This window comes from Chionomys nivalis, chromosome 2 (genome assembly GCF_950005125.1).
Source record: "Chionomys nivalis chromosome 2, mChiNiv1.1, whole genome shotgun sequence".
NCBI lineage: Eukaryota > Metazoa > Chordata > Mammalia > Rodentia > Cricetidae > Chionomys > Chionomys nivalis.
This window is the reverse complement of record NC_080087.1, coordinates 106986052-107011516: the sequence shown is the minus strand read 5'-3', so window position 1 is coordinate 107011516 and position 25465 is coordinate 106986052. Positions and strand designations below refer to the sequence as shown.

The following is a 25465-nucleotide window of genomic DNA, read 5'->3' as shown; positions in this document are numbered from 1 at the left end:
CCTTGTGCAGTACGGGGAGCAGAGGAGGGTAGTGCATTCTAGGAATATAGTCAGAAACAGGGTGCAGTGTGTGCAAGCAGGTGGAGGGGGGTCCTCCTAGGCTGGGGAGGCTTCAGGTAGTTGGTGCTTTCAACCTCACCCTGGGGATCAAAGGCAGCCGTGGGGAAGAGGAATGGGAATGAGGTGTGCTTTGATGGATAGCAATCCCAGATCCCACCTCTGCTGCACCCACTCCTGACCCTGCTGTCAGCCACAGCGGGCTGGGCCTTTTGCTTAAGGAAAAAGGAGGAAATGTCAGTTATTATGTTTTGGAACACAATCTTATCTTTTCGTTTGATTTTTAAGGCAATTTTCTCAAAGATCAACCATCAGGTCTGACTGAAGTGTATTGACAAAATTTTAGCCACGATGAAGAAAATGCTTTAAACCCCAAGAAATCTGACCCTGATTCTTGGAACAGTTTGATAGATGTACCTTTTTTCCTTCTTTTTCCTTCCTTCCTTCCTTCCTTCCTTCCTTCCTTCCTTCCTTCCTTCCTTCCTTCCCTCCGTCCTTCCTTCCTTCCTTTCTTCCTTCCTTCCTTCTTCCCCCCTCCCTCCCTCCCTTCCTCCCTCCCTCCCTCCCTCCCATCTTCCCTTCCTTCTTTCCTTCCTTCTTTCCTTCTTTATTTCCTAGAACAAAGCCTAAATTCCTAAATCAGTGTTAGGAATAAAAGAAGTTCACTAGGGCAAATGAAGTCCCTTCTTCTTTTGAGTGGTCTAGCATGAATGCTAAATTACTCTTTCTTCTGTGCCAGAAGCGATATTAACCTTCAATTTCTTTCCTGTACAAAGGTAATCAAACCCAAATTATTGCACATAGCAGATGAGCCCTCTACCACTGTGCTCCATCCCATCACAGGCCTGGTTATTAAACATCAGTGTTGAACTTAGGGACTGTATCCTGAACTATATATATAATGTGCAGCTGTGTGAGTATATGCTTCGTGTGGGGGCAAGAACCTATAGAGGCCAGAAGAGGGCATCAGATTCCTTGGAGGTGGAGTTCCAGGTGGTTATGAGCTGTACCATGTGGGTGGTAGAACAGGATGTGCTCTTCACTGTTAGGTCATCCCCATTTCTTACTGCAGGGTGGGAAAGACAATAGGACACGTGGGTCTGACGTTACCGAGTCATTTCAGAAGACTGCTCTCTCCAACAGCTCAGCCATCTCGCATCTTCCACGCTGGTTGCATTTGGTGTAAACGGACCAGCACACCAGATGACTACACTAGGTTAACACACCAAATGACCCTCGTGTCCCTGTCTCTTTGTTCAAGTGCACGTGCTGCTCCAGCATCAGAGTCAGAGCCAGGGGTGGGCAGACCTGGCGCTCTCCTCAGGATCCAGCCTCAGCCCCCTGCTCCCCTGACGATGTGTGTACACCTATATGAAGTAAGAAACAGTCATTAGCAGGCTAGCAAAATTCTAAGAGTGGGTGGTTCAGGGGTTATTGCAGAAGTCTCCACCTACTCTTTTCTAAGTTTCATACGACAAATCCCTACCGTGTAAAGGGGGTGTTTTAAGTATATCTTTATCAAGATCATTTAGATCATTAAGAGATTGTATCTGTTGAAAGAAGGCACCTTGCCAAGTGACATAAACATTGGCCCTTTAAAGACCCTCCGAGTTTGCACATCAGTCCATCACAGTGAAAAATAGGATTGTGCTAGGCTGTGAGGCTTAGCATTAAAGAATTCTTCCTTTGTTTGTGTAGTCTGGGTCTAACTGTGGCGCAGGCTGGAAACCACCATCCTGACTCAACTTCCAGAGCAGGCACGTGCCAGTCCATCTAGCTTCAGGTTTGGTTTTTCTGGTTTTGGTTTTTGTTTTGTAACCCATAATGTCATGTGGATTTGTTACACTAGACGTCCCAGCCCCAAGACAGAGCTGCCCTGCACATGTGCGTGTACACACATCGTCAGGGGAGCAGGGTGACACAGGGGTGTCTTTGTTAAATCAGCAGCTCTCTGTTGTTTCCACACGTGCCCTTCCTGAAGGCTTCGTGCTGTGGTCCTCTGAAGCTGAGCCTCACCCGCCCTTGTTGCTGCAGCTGTAGGACTGTCCGTTCAGGGTCACTGTAGCTGAATTCCCAGAGGAACTAAAATCTTCAAAGCATTCCCCATGAGCAGAAATTGAAGGGCAGGGTTGTCCTGTCCCACTGAGTAACCTCCAGCCCTTGACTGGGGCGATTGTCAGAGCCCAGGTGTGGTAGACAGGCTAGGGACCGGGGCCCTCTTTCAAGTGGCCAGGTCTTCCTTTTGAGGCACCGGACACCATGATGTTATCTCTGTCTTCTCTGGCTGCAGTTTGCCACCCACTCTCAGCAAAGGCTTGGGAAGCATGAGGCTCCCACTTCATGACCCACCCACCTGCCGCCTGTTTAGGAATCACATAGGAGGCTTTCAAACCTCATAGATGTTTACAAGGTGATATTTCCTTGAATATGGGCAAGGAGGATAGATTTTACCAATTAGCATTTGATTTCATTTTTTAAAAAAAGTAATAACACTAGTGTTTTCCACAGTTAGCTTCAAACATAACGAAAGGTTACATGTAACCCCCAAGGGAAAATAAGTTCTAATTCATCATCATAATATGTTGGCAATTTGTTGTCCACATTGCTCTGGCTCTAAAGACATATAGGCAGATTTATCAACTGGTAGTTAGAAGCCCCAGGTTTTATGTTCACCTGTGAGTCTATTATGTAGGGGTATATTGGGTATCTTTGTTTCTCCTTCCGTCAAAGACTTGATTTCATTCTTCTTGCTACACTTATCTTGGTTTGCAGAGGTGTGTGTGTGTGTGTGTGTGTGTGTGTGTGTGTGTGTGTGTGTGTTTATGTACATGTATGCACATACATGGAAGCCAGGGGTCAAATTTGGGTTCCTTGATCATTCTCTATCTTTTATTTTGAGACAAGGTCTTTCTCACTGGCCCTAGAGCTGGAAACTTTGGCTCAACTGGCTGGCCCATGGGCTCCTGTAGTCCTCCTGTCTCTGAACCCCCAGAGGGGGTTATAGACATGTACTGTCACATTCAGCTTGTACCCAGGAGTTGGGATCTGAACTCGCGTCCTTATACTCACAAAGCAGGCATTTTCTTGACTGAGCCATCTCAGCAGCCCTTGGCATATTTTGTTTCTTTTTTTTTTTAATTAAACATCTATTTGGTGCTGGATGTCTTCTATATACTAGGCACATTAAAAGAAGTTTAAAAATAAAAGGAAGGAATCTGCAGAGATCACTCAATGGTTAAGAACACTGATTGCTCTGTCAGAGAACACAGGTTTCGTTCCCAGCACTCACATGGCTACTCACAATCATCTGTAACTCCTACTCCAGGGGATCTGATGCCCCTCTTTTGATCTTCTTGGGCACCAGGCATACTTGATACACAAACACACATAAAGGTAAAACACTCATACACATAAATATATATGAAAACATAAAGAGGGTAGGGAAACGCCAATATGTAAGACAGCCATGGAAGCCTGAGAAACCAAAGCAGAATTGAAGGGAAGTAGCTCCCAACCCCATGGTTACTGGAACGGGGAGGGGGACTGCCTGCGGTCTCCTGAAGTTCAGCTTTAACTGTGACAGTTCTAAAAGGTAGATTGCCCAAGAGCCTCTCTAGTAGTTACCAAGACTTTCCCTGTGAAATAGTCACTCTTTAGCGTAAGCAGTGTCTGGTTTGGGATGTGTAGAGGCTGTGTTGAGTGGTGTTTGCTGGGGAACGCAGTCTGTGTGTTGCATGGTCTTCAGGACTAAGGGAGGCTGCACCATGCTGCTGTCACCCTCCCCACTCACCCCAGGTCTCCCCAACCCTAGGCTTCAGTCATCTTTGCCATCCCTTAACGGAGACTATATATGAATTAAACTGCTCTCAAGAACATCCACACTGCAGGTTAGAGCTCCTGTTTTATTTGCTTTGGGCAATACAGCCTCTTGCAGAGCCTGTATTTGGTGAGAGAGTGAGTCTGTCCATCCATCCATCCATCTGGTACTTGACTGGCCACATGGCAGAAGGTCCATATGTTACTACTTCATGGGGTAGGGGGGTCCTGGCCCCTGTAGAGAGTAGAACAGGTGGGGGCGAGGCAGGTTATGACCAGAGTTGAGGATTGACTGTTTCGCATGGGAGGGAATTGAAGTTAAACTATGTGTTGTAACCACGGCAACAGAGCCAGGGGTCAGACTGGATTTGAACTGCCTCTCTTACTGGAACCATGTCATGTGATAACCTGACTATCCCCAAAGGAGAGAAAAGCTCTGGACATCTGGAAACAATTTAGTGGCGTGCATCCAATGCCCTGTAAGTACCAGTTTTCTTGGACTTGTGTCTTAAAGACTGACCTAATCTTTAAATATATAGAAGTGTTGCCTTCATGACTTAAATGTATATATGAAGCCCATCCAAGCAGTGGGAAATAATCATGCCAACCAAGGCCTGTGATCTGAAAAGGAAAAAAGAAAGAATCTGATCGCTTACATTTTTATAACGTTTTAACCCTGAATTATTGGGATGAAATATCAAAAACAGCTAGACTGCTTTTCAGACCTGGGTTTCTGTATGTCAGGCCTGCACAAAACTACTGCAGCACCACCAGAATGTGACAGGTGAAGAGATGGCCGCGAGCAAGCAGCTACTCTGGCGTATGTGCGTATTTTGCAAGTTATTTTTGTATTTTGCACAAAACTAGAAACTGGACATCTTCAGGACCCTGGACAGAGACTTTGGGGCCTGGCCCCTAAAACCAGCCTGCATTCAGCCGCAGCTGGGAGCACCGCTTCTTCACTCCTTGAGAGCTAAGTTTCAGGAAGGCAGTGGAATCAGAATCATGCTCTCAAAGAGCAATCACACATCTAATTAACTCGTGAAGTTTTCTCCTCGTAGGCAGGCCTGGTCTCTCAGCCAGGGCAGCCCTCCATGGGAAACAGACTCTTTGTAATTTAGCAGCTGTAAGCACCAAACTTGAAAAATGGTTGTGGCTGATTATGTAAAAAGAGATGAGGCTGGAAAGGAGTGGGAATCTCTTGAAATGATTTCATTCCCTCCTCCCAGCCCTGCTCAGACTGCCTTTACGTCTTTCCAAGTACACTAGATTAATTTAAACTTTGTGCAGCTTGCATTCAGCTGAACATCAGCTAGAGGACGGTTTGATTTTTGACCCTTAAATATCAGCTCCTGACTGGCATAGACAATTTCTTCCCTCCATGGCGCAGTCTTACCCCTTCTGTAAGCTTCCTCTGGCATCCTGCCTCCCTGACCACTGTATGGTCCTCTGAAATTGGGGGTTGCTATTTGGTGCCCACACATTCACCCTGGGGTAACATTCCCAAAACCTCTGGTTATGAATGAGAACCAAAAGAAACGCAGCAGCCCACAGCGTACAAAGCAGTAGTAGAGTCTGATAGGGCTGTGACACAGGGAAGCTGCCACCAACAGCCTGGCATGTGGTTCCAGTAGGGCAGCCACTTCCCTGTCTTCTCTTCCCAAGGATTCCCAAACCACTTGGGACTCCCAGCTCAGATGCCTCACCATCTTCCCTAGACTACAATGTGGATTTTTTTTTCGTTAATTGCCTTGTTGTGTTTAACACAATGACCTCTCCCTTTTCTCTCTTTCTTTTTCTTAAAATCTAGTTCTTTGTAGGTGAAATTCACATAACTTACTTCATTGATTTGGAGTGTAACTTAATAGTTTCGAACACAGCCCCAGATCTCTGCAACCTCTCTCAGGTCAACGTTGGGCCATTTTCATTACCTGAGAAGAGAAACCCTGGGCACTAAACAGTGAGCCCACTTCGTGCATGAAGGGGCCTTATGAGCATATTTGGCATTGAGAGTTTCATCTAGCCAACCATCAGCTCTCTGAAATTCAACTCCTCTGCAGAGCTCGAGGTGTAATTGAAAGTGGCCAGGGAAGGAATTCTCCGCTGGACCCTCTTTCTGCGCTGGCCCCTCCTATTGTGCACCTTCCCTCCCCGTTTTTGTAACTCCATCTGACACTGTGTTGTCTTTCCCTTTCCCCCAACACCTGTCATCTTCCTCGCCCCCCGCCGTGTCCCGCTGCCCCTTCTGACATTGTATACCCCTGCGTGCGCTGCAAAGGGAAGCACACAATAATGGCAGTCTCTGAAACATCTTCAGAGGTGGGAGTGAAGTCAGCCTCCTCCCGCCGAAAGCTCCGTCAAAAGCTCCGGGCGAGGGTTTGAACTTCACTTCACACTCACCTTTTAACAGGGACCCGGGATGTTGTGATTTCCTCCAATGGCAAAGGTGGCTTCTTCTTTATTTACCAGCCGACACATCCCTCTGAGCCTCAGAAGGGACGGAGGCCCTATTAAAGATCCAAATGAGTCTCCCATTGTTGACCTTGGATCAAAGCAAGTGGCCTTTAATTTTCTACTTCCCACAATGACTTGCTGTTGAGTTTGTGGAGGCCTTAGCCCTCAGTGGATTCCCCCTGGCAGTGCCAAATGGCTCTTTGAAAATTCTGAATTCTTTTAATACAGGGAGGAAAAAAAAGTAAAAGATTTTAGCGGTGTGTTGTACCTAACACAGCCAAAGAAGTGAGTGAGGGCACCTGTGGACACCAGAGCCGTCAGCACGCATGGTGCACATGCCCCTTGTTCCTTTCTCTCCTGTTGTCTGGGTTCCCCCATTTTGTTCATGGAAATGTGATTCTTAGGAAGACACAAGTTAAAGTAGTTTGTATACTTTTGGTTGATGACCAGCCATCTCGTCAGCCACTCATCTGGATTATATTGGCTGCATCATCCTGTCTCCCAACCATACCCCTGAGGAACGATGGGAAGAGATATTCTCAGGAAGCCCTCTCTGTCCGCCATACTGTCTGAATCGTCAACTTCCAGGGCCTTGGAAGACCCAGGCTATGACTTGGGACTCACATGTGAGAAACAGTGGCAAGAGTGATTATTGAAGAGTTCAGGTGCTCCCAGCAGAGACATCCTGGAAGCAATGGGATGTGGGAGCGAGAAGCTGATACCCTGAATGTGGGAATGTGCCTGGATATTAGAAACCGTCTGCATACCTGGCAGAGGCCCTTCCCTAGATGAGCCCCCCACAACAGTCCATTGAGATGGGCTCAGCTAATGATCGGCTGGGCAGATAATCGGAGGAGAGTTAATTGTGAGGTTCGATATAGCATCTTGTCGGCAGAGATAAGTTGTCACGTTTTCCACTTGAGCTGAAACTAAATGATTGTAAAATAAGTTATGAGTGTCCTTGGGCCTGTCTGCCGGAATGATAGCTAAGAATACATTCCTGGCCCATCAGTCTCGAGCAGGCTGCTTGATATTTATGCGAGTGGAATGTTATTTTATTCTCCCTCTGGTCATGCCTGTCAGCTCCCCGAGTGAAAAGTGAAACTGCTTCTTTGACTCATACTTCACATGCCAGAGCTCCGAGAGACCTCAGATTGTGATCATTATTGCTCATGTTATATATTTTGGGGGGGTATGTGTTGAACATTGATGCCCGATTGGGAAGAACTAATAGCCAACATTGAACACATAGGATGGACTAGCCCTTCCTGGCTCAGCAACCCATACCTGGGGGATCCCTTCACCAAAGCAGATCTAAACATGGAGTAATGGGGCACTGGCTTTTTTTTTTCTTTTAAATTTGATTACCATGCTTCACCTTGCTTCTCTCCTATATTTAATGCCACAGACAGCAATCTCCTTGACGTCCTGCCTGTTAATTGATACAAAATGAAATGCATTCTTCATAGGCAGTCGGGAGGAGTGGTGGACTCTGAGGGTGGGGCTGAGGGACATCTCGTCAGGCTGGAGGAGCAATGGGGAATGAGGAAGTTTAGTGTAGAAGCCTCACACACTTTGACTGCTCGTATTTTAGATGGGGGGGATATTAAACAGTTCCCAGGAAGTCTCAAGATCTGGGATTCAGGGCATAAATACTTATACTGCAGGTGCCTGTGTGCAGAATCTAAGTAACTAGAAACCCATCAGTATGCCTATGAGGCGGCTGTCAGTCGAGCCCACTCGGTTCTCAAGCCAAGGCCACTTTCCCGGCCTCTTCCTGTCTCCTGCGATCGCGGGGTTTGCCCCCTTTTGATGCCCATCATTCTTCACCATCAGTGTTGTCTTCTTGGTGCCTGATTACATCAGCCTTGTGCAAGTCTCCACGTGGGCTGCCCAGTCATGTGCTGCAGCTCTGTTTTCTGACCCAGCATTTGGTCCCTCAGGCATCTGTATACCTTACTCTCTTAGCCTGGTGAAGAGGCCAGACTCCTAGAGGGTACCACTTCAGTACCTGTCCCACTAGTAGGAAAGGAAAGCTGGACAGGGCAGATTCCATTCCCTGAGCCATGGAGTGTTTGGACATTGGCACATGTGCAAGATGCAGATGGGAAGATGGTGGGACCTCCTGGCCTTCTCTTACAAGAGAAGAGACCAGACCTACAGAGTTATCTTTTGCCATGGTCTCTATATGAGCATGAATAGCCCCACCCCTTGGGGTCTTGTGCCCTGTGAATCCCAGGGTACTCAACAGTGACTGGTTCACTTCTGTTCTCATCTAAGAATGAATGTAAAGAAGCCGGGCAGTGGTGGTTGCACGCCTTTAATCCCTGCACTCAGGAGGTGAAGGCAGGTGGATCTCTATGAGTTTGAGCCTATCCTGGTCTACAAAGCGAGTTCCAGTACAGCCAAAGGACTTATAGAGAGAAACCCTATCTTGGGGGGTGGGATTGAACATAAAGGACTCACAAATGTTAGGGTTGCTTTCTGTCTCACTAGTCAGACCCAGGAGTACTTCCATGTCTTCCTTAGTGTGAGATGACTCTTGCACTATTCTCCCCATGACACAGTGACACCTCTGTTTTCCCATTAGTCTCAATCCCCGGGCCCTGAGGGAACCCTCCACAGGCCACAGAGTCATGGTTCTTGTCTGTGGATGAGTCCTCCCCCACCCCCCGGCCCAGTCTGTTTATCTGTGGGGTTGGCATGCCTGCTGCACATGGGGTCCCTTCAGCATTCTGCGCGCCAGTGCAGGGCCCAAGGAAAACAGTCTTTTATTGAAGGCATCAAGCAAGAAATTAGATAGGCATTCTTTTCAGGCCTTAGAAACCGGCTCCATGGGGACAGGGGTTCTGCCCTTTATTCTTTGACAGCTGCTAGCTCAGAGAGCATGCTCAGTAAGTGTAGGCTGAGTGTAAGGGAGACTGTTTCTGTCAATAGCTCCCATTCATGGCTGTAGTCGTTCACCTAAAAATAGCTTCCAGACGGTTGGGAACTTGCAGGACAGTAGTGGACACAAAAGCATGCTTGTGGTGAGTTTTTAAGGATGTAGCAGAGTTGATTGCACTCCGCTGTTCCACGGGGACCACAGGTCCCCTCCTACCTGGGCCAGGACCTCAGGCAGTCAGTTCTTCAGTAAACTGGTCAGTGCAGTAGAATTCCCCCATGGCTGTCATTGTAGTGAAGAGAGAAAACATAGATCCTGTATCCATAAAGCTGGCATGATGATCCTGTGACAGACACTTGTCACCACATGGAGAGAGCCAAGCCAATGAGACAAGGAGGGGCAGTGACTTGTGCAGGCTGTGGCTGGCCTATGACAAGCACCCTCTTGTGTGCTTTGTGGATTGCTCTACCTTCCTATGCAGAACTCACTGGGACTTCCCATCTGAGGATGGCGGGACAAACCACAGCAGATGCAGGAGAAACAGATGCTGCCCTGGAGGCCTGTCTACTGAAGTGGCCCCTGTCAGGGGCACTGGTGAGGACAGCAGTTGCCAGCCGTGAGGAAGAACACTTCAGTGAGCTTTGCTTCACAGAGCAGAAGTCAAGTAGTAAAAAGGGAGAGTGGGCAAGGGAGGCACTTGGTAAGACTCAGCTCGTGTGGTGCAGGCAGGGAGGGACGAAATGCTGGGACCACAGTCACTATCTAGAGTGGGACGTAGCTTATAGGCTGAAGATTCCCAGAGCCTGCCAGGCCTTGAGGGAAAAGTGGAGTGTTTGTTTCCGAGAGATGGGGGAGAGAAAGTTCAGTTGGTTAGATGGTGGGGGTTGGGGTGAGGTGAGGGATTCAAGAGGAACAGGAGAAACCTGGGTGAGCATCTAGGAAAGTGGTGGGTAGATTTCTAACTGAAGTGCAAGAAGCTCAGGGTTGCAGGGGTGCTGGTGCAGAAGGGACCCAGGCACAAGGAGCCGAGTCAGGATGATGCTTTCTCCATGACCCTAACTGGAAAAATAGATGAAGTTAAGCTTCCTCTCAGGAAAGATGGGGGAAACTTGGGAAATTAGGTTTTCAAAAATGTTTCCAGTAGTTAACAATGCTAGGACCTGCCACAGAGGTAGGCCCATGGGGGTGAGAGATCAATGGATGAGCTGCTGGAGCGGGGGAGGCAGCTGGCAGAGCCCTGAGGACACCAGGGAATGAGGGCTGCTGAGACATCAGGAAGGAAAGAGCCTGGCATGGGGAGGAATGGGACCAGACTTCATCTGGGCAGGTGGAGTGACATCACAAGAAGACTGAGGGGCTGTTGTGGAAATGGAGAATTCCTGACTCGGGATCTTTAGAGTTACCATGTAGCTGCATAGCTTCCACAGGGTGAGAAGGGTAGGGGGCAGAACCCCGTCTCATGGCAGGCGTGTCAGGGAACACAGAGTGGAATGTGCCTTCCAAGCAGACAGTGCCTGTAAGGCCAGATGTCTTAGGGAGGAGGGGCAGTACTGAGAGTCCCATGAATTAGGGCTGTCCTAGGCCTATAGGCCACTTCCCAACATCCCTGGATGCTGGATTCCTGTAATACCACTACCCTACTTGCTGTGGTTTTCACATCTGTCTCAAAGCATTGCCTTGTGGGCCTGGAACATGCTTCTAATTGAGAACAAGGAACTAGATAAACCAGCAGAGACTCTGGGGACAGAACTGAAGCACCATGCTGAAGGATGCCTTGAGGGCAAAGCCAAAGTGCAGGGCAAATCAGTGCCCTGGCCTGCTGGACTCTCAGAGGAAGCTGAGTGGCATTTCTTGCCAGTACTGTCACCATCTCAAGACTGCCACTTGTCACTTCTCCAAGGAAGTCAAGAGTTTGTGCCAGAGTAATGACAGTCCATAGATACCGAGACACTGGGAGATGCGATGGTGTTTTCCCTCCTGTTATCTTAGAAAGGGCTCTCTGTGGTAGGAGGGGAAGGAGTTGCCTGGAAACAGGCACATTTGATTTTCATCCCAAGAAAGATGAATTCTGTTCTGTGTGCCAGTGAGTGAGTTCAAAGCCTGCCCAAGTAGAATAGAATGGGAAGTAGATTTTTGAAAGAACATCTTCATTCACACAGAAAACAATGACTTATTTGAATAGGAACATTTCACTAAAAAGAGAAACTGTGATTTGTGTCCCTTAGTCTTTCTGGATTATTCTTTCTGGATTATCAAAACTGTGTAAGTTGGGTACTTGTGGCTTTTAGGGTGGTATTTGGAAAACTAGCTTACTGGCTTTGTTTTCATTTCTTTTTGTTTTGTTTTGTGTCCGAGGCAGGGTCTTGTGAGGTAGACTTCAGTGGCCTGGTAACAGCTGTATCACCTAGGCTGACCTCAGACTCATGGTATTCCTCCTGCCTCAGCCTCCTAGGTTCTGGAATTATAGGTGTGTGTCAACCTTACTCCAGTTGTTCCTTGACAAGTTCAAAGGCACGTTGTTGCAGGAGAATTGTTGGTGCAACCCATTCCACTATCCATTACAGCATGTGGCTAGGCTACAGAGACAAGCGCCTTGTCTGAGCCTGGTGTTGCTGCTTAGAGGCTTCCAAGTGTGCTGGTGCTAGTGACCGCCTGAACCTCTGTCCCAGCCCCACCCTGCCCTGGACTGTTTTCCTTGACTCAGCTGTGGACGTAGAGGTTTGTGTTTCAAACAGCCGAGACCTGCTAAGGAAGTTGTGAAAACCAAGGGGAAGCTTCCAGAGCCTCAACACTCCAGATAGTCTCTGTGCTGATAGTGCACAGACAAGTGAGAGTGATGTGGTCTGTGCACATGTCTTGAAGTTGTCCTGTTCGCTGTGTAGTTCATGCATGTGCTCTGCGCCTCTAGGAGAGATGCGGGTGTCGGGTTGGGCAGTAGACGGTAGCTTACCTGTGTTGAGCATTACAGGACACTGGGGAAGAGAAACCACCACTTCCCTGAAGAAGCTGTAGTTAGCTTTAGGCCACTAACAGCCAAGTGCAGAGTGTCCACAGTCAGACCCCTGGAGTAGAGATCTAACTTGTAGCTTAGGAGAAAGAATTACTGACAGTCACAGAGGTCGCAGGATTGAAGCAACAGGACAGTGGACACTCGGGCTTATTACATAGAAATGTCTTTGGATAAGAATGGTGAGTAGCTTTGCTTTCCTGCCTGATAAGTGAGCCCTCATGGGGGACCAGATGGGCATGGACCACTGTCAGTGGCCTTGGCACAGGACAGGTAGTGACATCTTTTGAAACCTGTGCATGAAATACTTAAGAAGAACAAAAGTCCTCACCATCAAGCACTGGATAGCATACAGAAGAGAAACTCCAGAATGGCTGGCTGTCTTGGAGTCTGGTATCTGTCCTAGGGACTAGATGGAAGCTTTGGACAGACAGACTGTTCAGAAAGTTGTCTTGCTCTGTTCTGTTTGTTTCTTGGTTTTGGTGGTGGTTTCTGGGTTGATCGGTTGGTGGGTAGGTTGGGTTTCGTTGTTTGGCAGGCCTAGGTCTCACTATGTAGACCTTTCTGTTCCAGAACTCTCAGATCCTCCTGCCTCTGCCTCCTAAATGATAGATTAAAGGTGTGTGCGACCATGCCCAGCTAGGGGCTGGTGTTTTCACTTAAACCCTTATCCTCACCACCACCACTGCAGCCAGCCTGCCAAACTACAGGATGAAGTGAGGCTCAGAACTGCTGGCTGTCCCTAGGACACAGATCACCTTGGGAAAGGAACCAGCTGCATGAGCTGGAAGTCCTGGAGCCTGGTAGAAGTGGAAGGGTGGCAGCATCAGGGGATGGAACAGAAGGTGACGGTTGGTACCCATTCAGAGCTGAGGTGCCTGTCAGCGGGGGTGTGGGAACAGCTTTTTGTGGTGGGTCCCCAGCTTGTAGGGGTTGGCAGTATTCCGAGATTAGGCACCAGGCAGATGGGAGTCAGTGCAAGCCCTTCTCTCCTTCTAATTACAAGACTCCTGACTCACGACAAATGACTCTGAAACATGGGGTGTGGGGAGGTGCACCACCCATGCTCCTCTGTCCCCTGCTCGGTGTACTGTCCTGCCCTTGTAGTCTGGCACTTCCCAGTCTTTAGCACTACTTTGGCCTTCTTTTTGGTAAAGATAGAGTAAAAAAGAAATTGAGTTTCATTTAAAGTGAGTCCCTGTGTTTGCACAGTGGTCTTAAAGCCTCTCTGCAGAGCTGGAGGGACTCTTCAGTCTGCAGCTCTATGGTATTGACTTAGAGACATTCCTGCAGGCTGTCGGTGAGCCGTAGCATGTTGTATCTCCTCTCACTGATTACAAAGTGAAGTCACAGCCACGTGTAGTACTACAGGGAGAAGAAGATCAGGAATTTTTTCCCCCTTTGTATGAAATGTCACACCCACTCAGGACAGTTTGTGCATGTTAGTATCTCATTCCTGGTAAATGAGAGTCCGTAAGGGAAAGAAAGGAAACACTGAGAATCCGAGGTCCTCTGTCCTGCTGCCACTGATGTCATGGGTGTGGGTCTGAGGTTTCAGGAGTCCAGTGGCTGGAAGCAGAGGATTTCCAGTGCCTGCTTTGGGCTGGGAGGTGCACATGGCAAAAGTGCTTAGATCTGTTCACTGCTGGAGCCCCCGGCCGCCCGCCCAGCCACGTTGTGCACAGGTGTCTTTGGAAAGATCTCACATGTTAATGCTGGAGGATGTTGCTTGAGTGGGTTTTTGCCTCCTTTTCTTTGCTGTGTGCTCCAAGCTCACTTTTGCATTCTTTTGCCTTTTCTGATTCGGTTGCAGACACGGGGCTGGGTGACTCGGTGTGTTCCAGCCCAAGTATCTCCAGCAGCACCAGCCCCAAGCTTGACCCGCCCCCTTCCCCCCACGCCAACAGAAAGAAACACCGGAGGAAGAAAAGTACCAGCAACTTCAAGGCTGACGGGCTCTCGGGCACCGCTGAAGGTAAGGGTCCCCAGGCTGCCAGGGTGAGCATCTGCACTGTGGAAAATGGCCTTGCTCGTGAAGTCCGCTATTTACCTGATGCCAGATGTGGATTTTCTGAAGTGGCTCCTGCAAGTGAACTTTTTTTATTCCATACATGCATGTTGAGATAAGTAAATATACACACACACACACAAAATGAAAATCATGAATGTAACTAAGCTTCAGAAGTACTCAAAAGAAAACCAACAGTTCCAAACATTGTTGCATTAGCACCAAGGTTTGTTACTGAGATGGACAATAGCAGAGTTCATCTTGAGACTGCCCTGTCCTTCAGAGCCTTTCTCTTTCCTTGTCTGCCAAACTTTTTCTCAATATTCTCCTGGTTTGTCCAGAACTGTGGATTGCAAGATGCTACTCCTAATAGGGAAGGGCAGCTTTGTGAGCACATAGCAATCAACAAGGACCGGTAGGGCTCAGCAGGGTGCCCCATCATTTGTGAGGTAGGCTGTGTTGTTTTAGGTGACATGAGGAGGCTGGGGTCCAGAGCCTTGCAGCTTGGGGTTTCTTGCAGGACCAAGGTTCACTTGGTTCTGTCCCCAGCAGCTTCTGTCCCCAGCAGAAGACCAGTTTTCTTATTTTGGGGATAAATAAGGATGATTCTTCCATGTCAGCGGTCATAGAAGCTGACACTGAAGGGTGCAACACTGAGCTAGATGTCACTTCTCGTCCTGCCAGAAAAGGTTCTGCTCAGATACTGAGAGTTATTGAGACCTCATCAAGAGCCTCCAGCCGATGTCAACTCCAACCTGCCCCAAGGAAAGGTTGGGACAAGATGGTAGCCTTGCCACCCATCTAACCTCCAGCCTATAGATCCAAGCAAGATTTTCCCTAACGAGTGTTTTAAAGTGCATGTCATGTAACAGAGAAGCATCTTAGAACATGTCACATATTTCCAAATGGTGTTTGTTCTTAATGTCATAGCACAGCGGATGGCCAGTTCTCTCCACACACAGCTGCTTACGTGCGTTTCCGTTACCCACATGCGATCTGTGCATAAAACTGTAAGATCAAGCCTGTGGAAGCCATCGGTAGTGTGCCCAGCCACTGGGGAGGTGGAAGGAATCTGGAAAGTGACCTTTGCTGACTTTCTGAGCCTGTGGGGTCATCTGGTGGGTGCTGTGTAATAGTGTACCATCAAGCTGGGTCAGGGTGGGTCTGTCCTAGCAGACAAAAAGAAGTCAGCTTTGGGAGATGGCTCTGTAGTGCTTGCCTTCTAAATATGGGGAATTGAGTTTGAGCACCAGAACTCACCTAAATAAGCGAGGCATGATGATACCTCCACCACCACCACCCAGCACCAGGGAGGTAGAGACAGGCGATCCCTGGCGTTTACTGGCAGGCTGCCCTAGTCTGTTTTGGTAACTTCCAAACCAGTGAGAGACCCTACTTCCAAAACAAGGAAAAAACAAAAAGCGGTGTATAGTGTCTGAGGAACGATGCCCTGTGTCCCCTACATGTGTGTGCATACAGGCACTACAGAAGCACATAGATTAGAAAAGCACAGCAATGTCTCAAGCAAGCCTGAATGAGTGGGCGGCACATATTCAGAAGTTTCAGATGGGTCTGCGGAGGCCACCCCTCGGTTCCCTGATAGTTTATAATAGAAAATAAGTTCTAATAATGTCAAAGTCATCTATATAGTTTTTCCCTGGAAAGTGTTAACTTGCCCCACTGCCATTATGTCATTTTTATGAGGAGTGTAGTTTATTGTTAGTCTATGGTGATGTTTTTCCCATCTTTTAACTTTGGTTTGTTTGTTTGAACCTGGGTCTCACTGTGGAGTCTGAGCTGGCCTCAAGCTCACAATCCTCCTTCCTCAGCCTCCTGAGTGCAGGATATGTACATCCCACAACGTACATTTCTAAAGTCAGATTGTGTGCTTTTATTCTACCGTTGAAGCACCATTTGTGGTCCTTAGGACTCTATTCCTTAAATAACAGTTGCATGAAGTCTAACAAGCATGTTGACCCCAGAATTAAAGCCAGTTGTTTAAACTCTTGCTGTTAACAGTGCTTGGTTTGATGTGAGACTGTGTTTGTGGGGACTGGAGAGCTGGCTCAGCAGGTAAGAGCACTGGCTGCTCTTTCAGAAGACTCAGGTTCAATTCCCAGCACCCATGTGGGGACTCATAACCATCTGTAACTCCAGTTCCAGGGGACCCAACCCCCCTCACACATCATACAGGCAAAGCACAAATGAACGGTAAAATAAAAACACTACCAGTAAAACAGTTTTAAAAATTTAAAAAGAAAAAATTAGTGTGTTTTCTGTGCCTCACACCTGTGCAGCGCTGACTCCTGGTCCTCAGGTGCTGTCTACCTGTAGCCTCTTGTTTTATTGCTGCCATCTGCAATACACACAGTGCCATAGCACAGAGCTTCTGAACGTTTTCTGTGACTCATTTCCACTGGGAAAAAAGGGCTTGCGGCCCCAAGTCTAAAGATATATAACATAGATATTCATATCTATAAATAAGAGATAGATTATTAATGTATTTTAAAATGAGTCTCTTGCGTATGTTAATTTTTTACCACTTATTGAAAAAAAACTGGGGCATGAGAGATGGCTAGAGAGAATACTTGCTGCTCTTCTAGAGGACCGGAGTTCTGTTCCCCAGCACCCACATTAGATGACTCACAGCCATATGCAACGCCAGCTCCAAGAGCTCCAATGCCCTCTTCTGGCCTCCAAGGACACTAACATATAAATAGCTGGCTGCATGCCAGACACCACAAGGCATAGGGCATCTTCAACATTTTTCACTCTTTTTGATTTTATAATCATCAGGGCTTGGACCACCACTCTTCATAAATACATGCTACAAAATAATAGAGTATGTGTAGGGCCATTTCCAAAATTGTTGGAAATTTTGTCCCAACCCCAAGCCAAAATGCATTTGATGATTTTATTTTTAATGGAAGTCAAGTCAGCAACTCCAGTGGTAGCCTTTAAAACCAAGCAGCCTCACAGTGTATTTCAGAGAGAGACTAATTTGATACTGACACTCTGAGGAGATGACTGTAGGAAAATACCAAGTCTTTGTTTTCTGTTTGTCTGTTATATTTCTGTAAGAGTGCACTGTAAACACTGCAGCCCAGAGTGGGCTGTTATCTGGGGTCCTGGGTCGACTGTGTAAGAAGCTGGGCTGTAGAAGGCACTGTGAGGAAGTTGGATGCACTTTCTGCCTTCTGCCTTTCATAATTTAGCAGACAACTACAACTTTAAGAGTGTAAGAATGATAAAATCCCACTGATAGCTAATTCAGTCAGAACCGTAGGGGGAAAACTGATAGATAGTGTGCTCAAGCTGGTCACTACAGATCTACCGAAGGGACTCCGGAGACTTGAGAAAGGGCCTGCAGAAGAGGTGGAGGGAGGAAGGAAGGTGTCCCTGGTAGATGCTGTGACCTTCCCTAGAGGAACAGGTGCAGTACAGCCATGGTAGCAAGAGTAAAGGGAGCACCTTACCTGACTCCTCATCTCTTCCACCCTGTCCTCAGTACAAGTATACCAATGGCCAGAGGCCTGAGCCTTGGAGCTGCTGGCCCCACATGCCTCACACCAGAAGCCTCGAAGCACTAAGGGGTAGGCTGCCTATCATTGGAGCCCTTGGACTAGCTACATGTCCCTGGGTGCCATCCCCAGCTGCATGGCAAGAGCTATTCCACAACTTCCTGGCGTGTTTCCCTCTGCAATTTTTGCAGTCAGAAATGCAGACTGAAAGATGGCATATTTATGTTGCTTCAGTTTCAGAAGTAGTGCCTGACTGGCACCTTAGCATGACAGAAGCAGCCACTCTAGCTCCCTTGCGCTCGAGTCTTTCTTGGGGATGAGCACCAATGCAGTCTATGCCACGTGACAGAAGATGCCTTACCAAGCTTACATAGAATAACTGCTATGATTTTTAATACTGACATGTATGTGTGCAGATGCTGTGTTGAAACCTGATGATAGTATGCTAATCTAAAAACTAATAATAAAATGAATCAGCTGAACGTAGCAAGTGACAGAAGCAGGAAATGTAAAACGTCTTTGTATTTGTGGCTCCAACATGGTGATTTGACAGTCAGATCTAGGGATTAATATAGTGGATTTTGGGAGCTCAGGCCCCTTCCTAGGCTCTTAAAGTAACTATGTACATCACAGGAATCCTAATATGTGGAGGTCGTGTAGTGCTCACTCCATCCCCAACCCTGCCCTGTGAGTGCTTGGAGGAGGGTGAGGCAAAGTCAAGACAGCGATTCACCCTCTCCCATTGTGGCCATTTCCTTTAACACGCCCCTGAGGAACATGAGCACATACCCTAGACCTGAGCCTTCCAGCCAAAGCCAGTGAAGGGCATGACCATCCTGCAGACAGGAGCTCAGGTGCTGCTGTGCGGGGCTCAGCCTCCCACATGAGCACGAATGTGCACACCCCCAAGTCTGTGACACTCTTCCTCAGCAAAAGTTAACGTTCTGCCAGTAATTAGGTTACAGGAGGAAATACAGGCTGGTCTTTTGAAATGAATTTTTCTCTATGGTTTCTTGTTCAGAAAAACCCAGATTTTTTTTTAAATTTCTGCTAACTAAAGCATTGAGTGTAGGATATGTGTCACAGGCGGCACAGTGGAAAGTCTCCATCCCTCCTCTGTAACAACTGTTCCCATTCATGTTCACATGGTCCCATCCCCTGAACTATCCCTAGCATTGATTGGAAACACCAGTGGTGGTCTGTATCTTCAACTGAGTTTTATTTGTTGAGAATGATTGTATAGACTAAGAAAATTGGTTGTATCATTTAGATCTGATATTTATGGACCAATGAGGAGCCTAGAAAGGGTAGAAAAGGAACTGCGCCTTGTCATGAACCCCTGGTAACCTAGAGAACAGTCATCTAGGGCATTCACAGCTGATGGAAGGTGACTGTCAAGTGGTTCCATGGCCCAGACTAATCTAGGTAGTATCAGAGGGACCCTTGCATGGACGCCTCAAGGAGATGACTTTGGGTTAGAAGGAAGCTAAGAGCCAGCAGTGCTAAGAAGCAATGGCCCCAGCACTGTGGTGAGGTGCAGGGTTGGTCAGGCCACAGTTGAGGACTGTGAGTTCTGAAAGACTGCTAGCACCATCTTAAGAGTGCCAGGACCCAGCTTATAGGGCTGTGCCTGGGAAGGCTTGGGGGCTGAGGATTCTCTAGGTCTATGATGACACCTTCTGAATTCCTTCTTAACTGTCATCCAATGGTGAGGCTATGTATCCTTCCTGAAAGGAAGCCGCAGCCTGGGAGCCCTGCTCTGGCCCCAAGTCTGGTGGTCCTCGTTAGTTTTACAGCATTCATGCAAGTTTGCATCAAGTGCTAATTTCCCTGTTTCCCCAGTGAAAGGCTGAAGTAGAGAGAGGTTAAGTGGCTTTCTTGTCCAGGGTCAGATCGCTGGTGGGTGACAGAACTGTCTCTTGATTCTGTGCCGTAGACTCTTTCCACCAGGCAGAAAGCGAGGCTTTGAGGTGTGTGAAACAGCTTTTGAATCTAGGAGTGGAGCATACTGAAAAGCCTCCTTGAATTCCTCCGATTCCACGGAAAGACACAGGCTTTCATATAGGTCTGAACATCTAGAAGTTGTGTGGCACAGATCTTTTTTTAAAATGCAGGACCTGTCTCAATGCACCCACTCTTATTATACAAGAGGGTCTGCAGAATTCCTGGTGCTGCCCCCCACCTCCCCCAGGTTCACAGTGCTTTGTAGAAAAGGTCTCAACAGGAACTCATTTCATCCTTCTCATCTCATTCCTTCGCTGCTTTCTGGGTTTCTACTGAACCATTGAGTGGTCGATTCTGAATGGCTATTAAAGGATTATCCTAGACAAGGTAAGTCACTACCAGGCCGCTCCATTACAGTAGAAAATGAATTGCTCATCCCAACTGCTCTCACTGAGCAGTCAGAGGTGAGGCCCAAAACTGTTGACAAATTCCATTAACTCCAAAGTTGCAAAGGTTGCCTTCAACTTGGTTTTCCTTCATTCACCGGAGAAGACCCTGAAATTGTGTATCATGTCTTTTTTTTTCCCCACCAAATATTAAGCCATCAACATGGGGAAACATGGGTTTGGCACTATTGGAGACACTGGGAATTAAAATTCTCCAGGGTGTTCAGAACCTTAATATGTCACAAACATGTGCTATAAATGGTACGTCTCTAGGGTGGCAGAGAAATGCTAAAGAAAGATGTGGACATCCAGAAGCATAGCCACGTGCCCAGGATAAGTGTGAGGGAAAGCTGATCTGGTCCATGTAGAACTTAGTTTTGTATTTAGTACACAGTGGTTCTTTAAAAACCTGGAAAGAAATCGCTTTTTCCTGCATACTTCAGCTTGGTCACCTTGGGGTAGATTACAGTTGATGCTTTGGAAAGCACTTTGCGGAGATGATAAAGAATTATGCGTGCATGGCATGTGGTTGCTTTTTCTATTTAGGATTATCAGCAAATAACCTTGAGGCACACAACAGCACTTAGTTCTGGCCATTTGACTGTGTTGATTGTCATGCACTCTGGGTGTCGTATAAGCTGGAGGCCCTACCTAGCATGATTAGGTGGGTGGTCACTGTGTTTCTTCTGTTAGGAGAGCGGAACACGCTTGTGGGTGTCTTGTTACAGTGGTATGTATGGCATACATGTGACTGACAGAAGTCAGGGCTCAGAACCTGCGATGCACACGATGTGATTCCACACCACATGTGCTCCCATACTGTGTTGTTTAAAGACCTGGGATCTTCATGAGAGACGACCATACAGGTCTTGCACGCTGTTGCTTGTCGCTCCGTTTCCTCCTCCTTCCCTTGGGGACATTTCACCAGCCCTCTCTATGTCTACTTGCTCTAATTTTGGCAGCTGCCCTGAAAGGAAAGGGACTGTAATGTCTTCATCATCAACAGCGTGGGGATTACATAATCAGCAGCCATTTTCATGCCTGTAACCCAGAATCCCACCATCCTCCCAAAGATAACATAGAAATGTAGTGGTTCTGATTCTCCGCCCAAGGCTGTCAGAGGCTGACAGGGTCTTACCACGCTTAAGCTGTGGGTTCTAGGAGACACGACAGGCCATGATGAACTCACTACCCACACACTGGATTGGCTTTTCAAAGAGAGTCCTCAGGCAGTCACTCGAGCTTCCCAGAGAACAAGCCTGCTGAAACTGAGTAGGGCTGAGCTTGCTCTAGACGTTGACATTGTGCATTGGACACAGTTGACTCAAAAGCCATCCTGCGGGGTAGAGTCTGGCCATCACAAACACACACAAGCTGTAAGTGCTCTTAGATCCTTTGTAGAAGTCAGCAGGTTGGAAGTAAACAAAGATGAGTCGATTATAGCAGGGGAAGCCAGAACAGAGGATTCACACCATGACAAACCTGCCAATAGGAGAGGATTTGTGGTCCTTTTATAAGTCCACACAAACTAACAGGGTTAGCCTCAGGACCATGAAACCATTGAGCACCTACTGGATGCCAAGTGCTGTGCTTGTTATTGAGTGGGAAACTAGATAAGGGGTTCCCTGCCCTGAGCAGGTGCAGCAATGGAGACAGGAGAAGGCAAGGGCTGGTGCTGCACTACTGGTACCCAAACATCCTGGTTGCCTGGGAGACTCCACAAAGGAACACAGTATCTCCATTGCCTTTGATAGAGCATGGAATGTCTACTCTCGTAAAGCATGAATGTAGGGGAATTCTGTTCTGTGAAAATGAGATCAGTCCTAGGAGGTGGCTTAGAGCCTTTTCAGCATCCCGAGGAGATGCAGTGTGACAGGGCAAGTGGTCAGTTCAAGCTGCCTGTCCCTGGACATACATGAAAATAAACTTACCCTTACCAAACACAAGTTGCAAGACTCCACTTTGGAAACCAGATATGCAGCAAGCCTCCACACCTAGCTGTCTGCCTGTACTTGAAGGTACTCTTCCAGCATCCCTCTAAAGGACTTTATCCCAGTGATAACACGCTTTCCTCTGCCCAGCTGGGAGCCCCTGGGTCTGTGGCGTTCCACTGCCAGGATCTGCCTTGAGGTCCTCAGGTGCTGTGGCTGTCACTTAACTCAGCCATAAAGTTGTGACCCCTGAGACCATGGTCACATCTAGAGGAGAGGCAGTGTTGACTCTCATGGTGGTATCCCTCTGCTTACCACTTTCTCCCCAGCATAATTCATCACCTACTTTCTGCACCTCATCTTGCCCTGTTTCATAAGCTCTCAGGTCAACAGCTTTTGAACAGATCGTCATGGTCCCCTCCCAAATCATGAAAGCCATTGTCAAGATACATCCTCAGACCTGAGCCACAATGAGGCTATCTTTACCCTGAGCCGTGTCATTCCTGTGGGTAGTCGGGGATGGGGGAAGCAGTCCTGTTTTAGGGTCAGTAGAGCACTGATGTGCCCCAGACACAGGTGGAGGCCGAGGTTAGAGGCTGTTAGACCTCTGGGTCAGGGTAGTCTGTGTTTGTGCCTGGTTATTCACTTGGGCGTAGACCCTAGAGCAGTGGTTCTCAACCTTCTTAATGCAACACCTCTTTAATACAGTTTATTATGTTGTGGTGGCCCCCAATCATAAAATTATTTTTATTACTACTTCATTACTGTAATTTTGCTACTGTTATAAATCTAATATAAATATTTGTGTAATGTAAATATTCTATGCTCTTAGGCAACTCCTATGAAAAGGTCTCAACCCACAAGTTGAGAACCTCTGCCCCCCTCAACACAAACTCTTGAAACTAGGGAACAATCCTTTCCAAACTGGGTCTCTTCCTGGCTTCCGTGCAAAGATTTCTTTTTCTTGTCTGTGTTTGCCGTCTCGGATATAAAGTCCCAGTTCACTGCTCAGCTACTTTGTGGGCAGTGAGAACCTACAGAATTAGACACCGACTGTCTTATGGAGGTAGTCTCTTGCCGTTTCTTCGGAAACATAACCAATTTTTTTTTTTTTTTTTGGTTTTTCGAGACAGGGTTTCTCTGTGGTTTTGGAGCCTGTCCTGGAACTAGCTCTTGTAGACCAGGCTGGTCTCGAACTCACAGAGATCCACCTGCCTCTGCCTCCCAAGTGCTGGGATTAAAGGCGTGCGCCACCACCTCCCGGCTTAACATAACCAATCTTTGTTTGGGATGATAATACTTGTTCTGTTTGTTGTTTTAGATGAAGGGAGTGAGCATTTCAAGGACAGTTTGAAGTTACAGGGGGCAGGGAGTGATTGGTTGAGCTCTCTGTCATTCACAGAAGTCCTGCTTTGCTGATTCAGGTATTGATTGAAGACCTGTGTGCCCTGGCTCCAGGTCTGATAATGGTGACCTCTTGTTTCATTGAGATGTCTTACTTGTACTTTAGAGAAGGCATAATTCAGGGTGAGCTGGAAGTTTGTTTGCACTCTCTGCAGCTATCTTCCTGCCTTTCAACTACACCCTTTTCTCAAATAATAAGCATCAGGTATGACGCCATGGGCGCATCTCCATGAAAGAAGGGAGGACGGTGGAAACTTCAGCTGGCATTGCCATGCGCACACACGGCGTAACTGGGGCTTCTTCGGTATGCAGGATATGGAGAAAATTGGCCATTTGTCTGTGGGGTAATGGGCTTTGTGCTGTATGAAAATCTATCAAATGGTTACATGCAATGACTTTATATCAGAGTTCATGAAGAGTGCCTACTGCACACAGTTTAATTCTATTTAATTTTTTAAGGGGGGAAAAAGCAAAGGGAAATGTTTTAGTTTCTCTTAAGCTGATTTCTCTCTGCTTTTTCTTAAAAGTGCCTTTCTAGTTACCACACAGTGATGTGATCATTATCCGCCACCTCGTCGCCCCGCTGCCTCTGCATGCAGTAAAATACAAAAAGAGAGAGAGAGAGACCAGGGGAGCTTGTGAAGTATGACTCCCCATCCCAAGACTCATTGCCCACGATTCGTACCGCTTGACAGTAATGATCTTATTACAGCACTGTGGACCTTGAAGAGATTTCGCGAGGAGAGTGAAAGGACGGAGGCTCGTGTAATCAAGTGGCGCTGAATATTCCACGCGGTTTTGATCACACACTGATTGGGCACAGTTTTAGCCCATCTTCTAGTCAATTATGCATGGCCCCTGTGCTCCTCGGATAGGCAGGAACATTGATGGCTGTTGTCTGGCTTTGGCAGGCAGCCAGGAGTTTGAAGTGCCTTGCATACACCGTCTTCAGGATAAGTGCTTTTTAGTTGGAATTGATTACCTTTCTTTGGGTTTTGCTTAATAGCAAAACTGCGTTTGGAGAGGGCTTCAGGTGAAAAATGGCCGTATTAGCCGTTTAGAGCATCTGAACTCCTAGTCAATTTTTAGGCTCCCTTCGTTTTCATCTAATTTCTGCTTAATGATGTAATGTTTCCTAATATGTGGGACACCTCGCCATGTTTGCCTCCAAGCATGCGCATTGAGCATGCTGGATAGGTTCGATCACATGGCCACTTCTCTCAGGCCTTGAGACAGGTACCAGCTTTGAGGTGATGTCTGGATCAGTGTCTGCCTTCTCCTAAAAGTGTGCCGAAGATGCTTTGCTCTGCGGGGAGATGGGAGTAAATTATCCTTGCCGGGGTTGCCTACCCTTTAGGCGATGGCAGAAGGAGATGTTGTCCTTGCTAGTTTGAGATGTGTTTTGCTGCTTCTTGCCCCAAAGGATTGTGGTCTTTCTGGCTTTATCTGGGGTCCAGGCATATTTGACAGCTTGGAATGTTTTCCAACAAGTGTGCTGTGTTGCCTGGTGTTAAGACCGTGCAGTTAAACAAACAACCACATGTCTAGGGGACTGAGGAACCGAGAATTTCACGTCCTCCTGTCAGATTCTTCTGTCTGATTCTTGGCTTATAGATAATTCTAGAACTGTCAGGCAGGAGAATTTCAAAGTTCCTTTTCATGTTTTTTTGTGTAAGAGCACAGAATTGGACACCGCAGAGTACATAATCAGTGTAGCGTAGTCTGGAAAATATTTTGAAGTCACCGAAAGCGTGGTGTCTGGGAGCCTCCAGTCACCGAGCTGATGTGTGAACTAAGAGCCCTGCTTGCTCCGCTGGGTATTTCAATAACTTGATTTGGCTCTTCCTAATGAGATAAATTGGAAGCTTTGTTCTTTTACTACTTGATTTTCATTTGGTCTTTCATGGTATCTGCAGGTGAGAATTGCTGTCCTCTTCAGTCAGCGCGGGAAAAGCCATGCTGTACTCTAGGCGCAGCTCCCAAACCTGCCCTG

At 47.4% G+C, this 25465-nt stretch overlaps 1 protein-coding gene across 8 annotated transcripts in view; it reads left to right on the top strand.

The window, feature by feature from the left end:
- Agap1 (ArfGAP with GTPase domain, ankyrin repeat and PH domain 1) overlaps positions 1-25465 on the top strand; it is a 457719-nt gene that overhangs the window by 332337 nt on the left and 99917 nt on the right. For all 8 annotated transcript variants that reach the window (XM_057751814.1, XM_057751806.1, XM_057751796.1 and 5 more), the window contains one exon: positions 14032-14193. In XM_057751814.1, coding sequence (XP_057607797.1) covers positions 14032-14193 — 162 coding nt within the window. The remainder of the gene's footprint in view (positions 1-14031; positions 14194-25465) is intronic.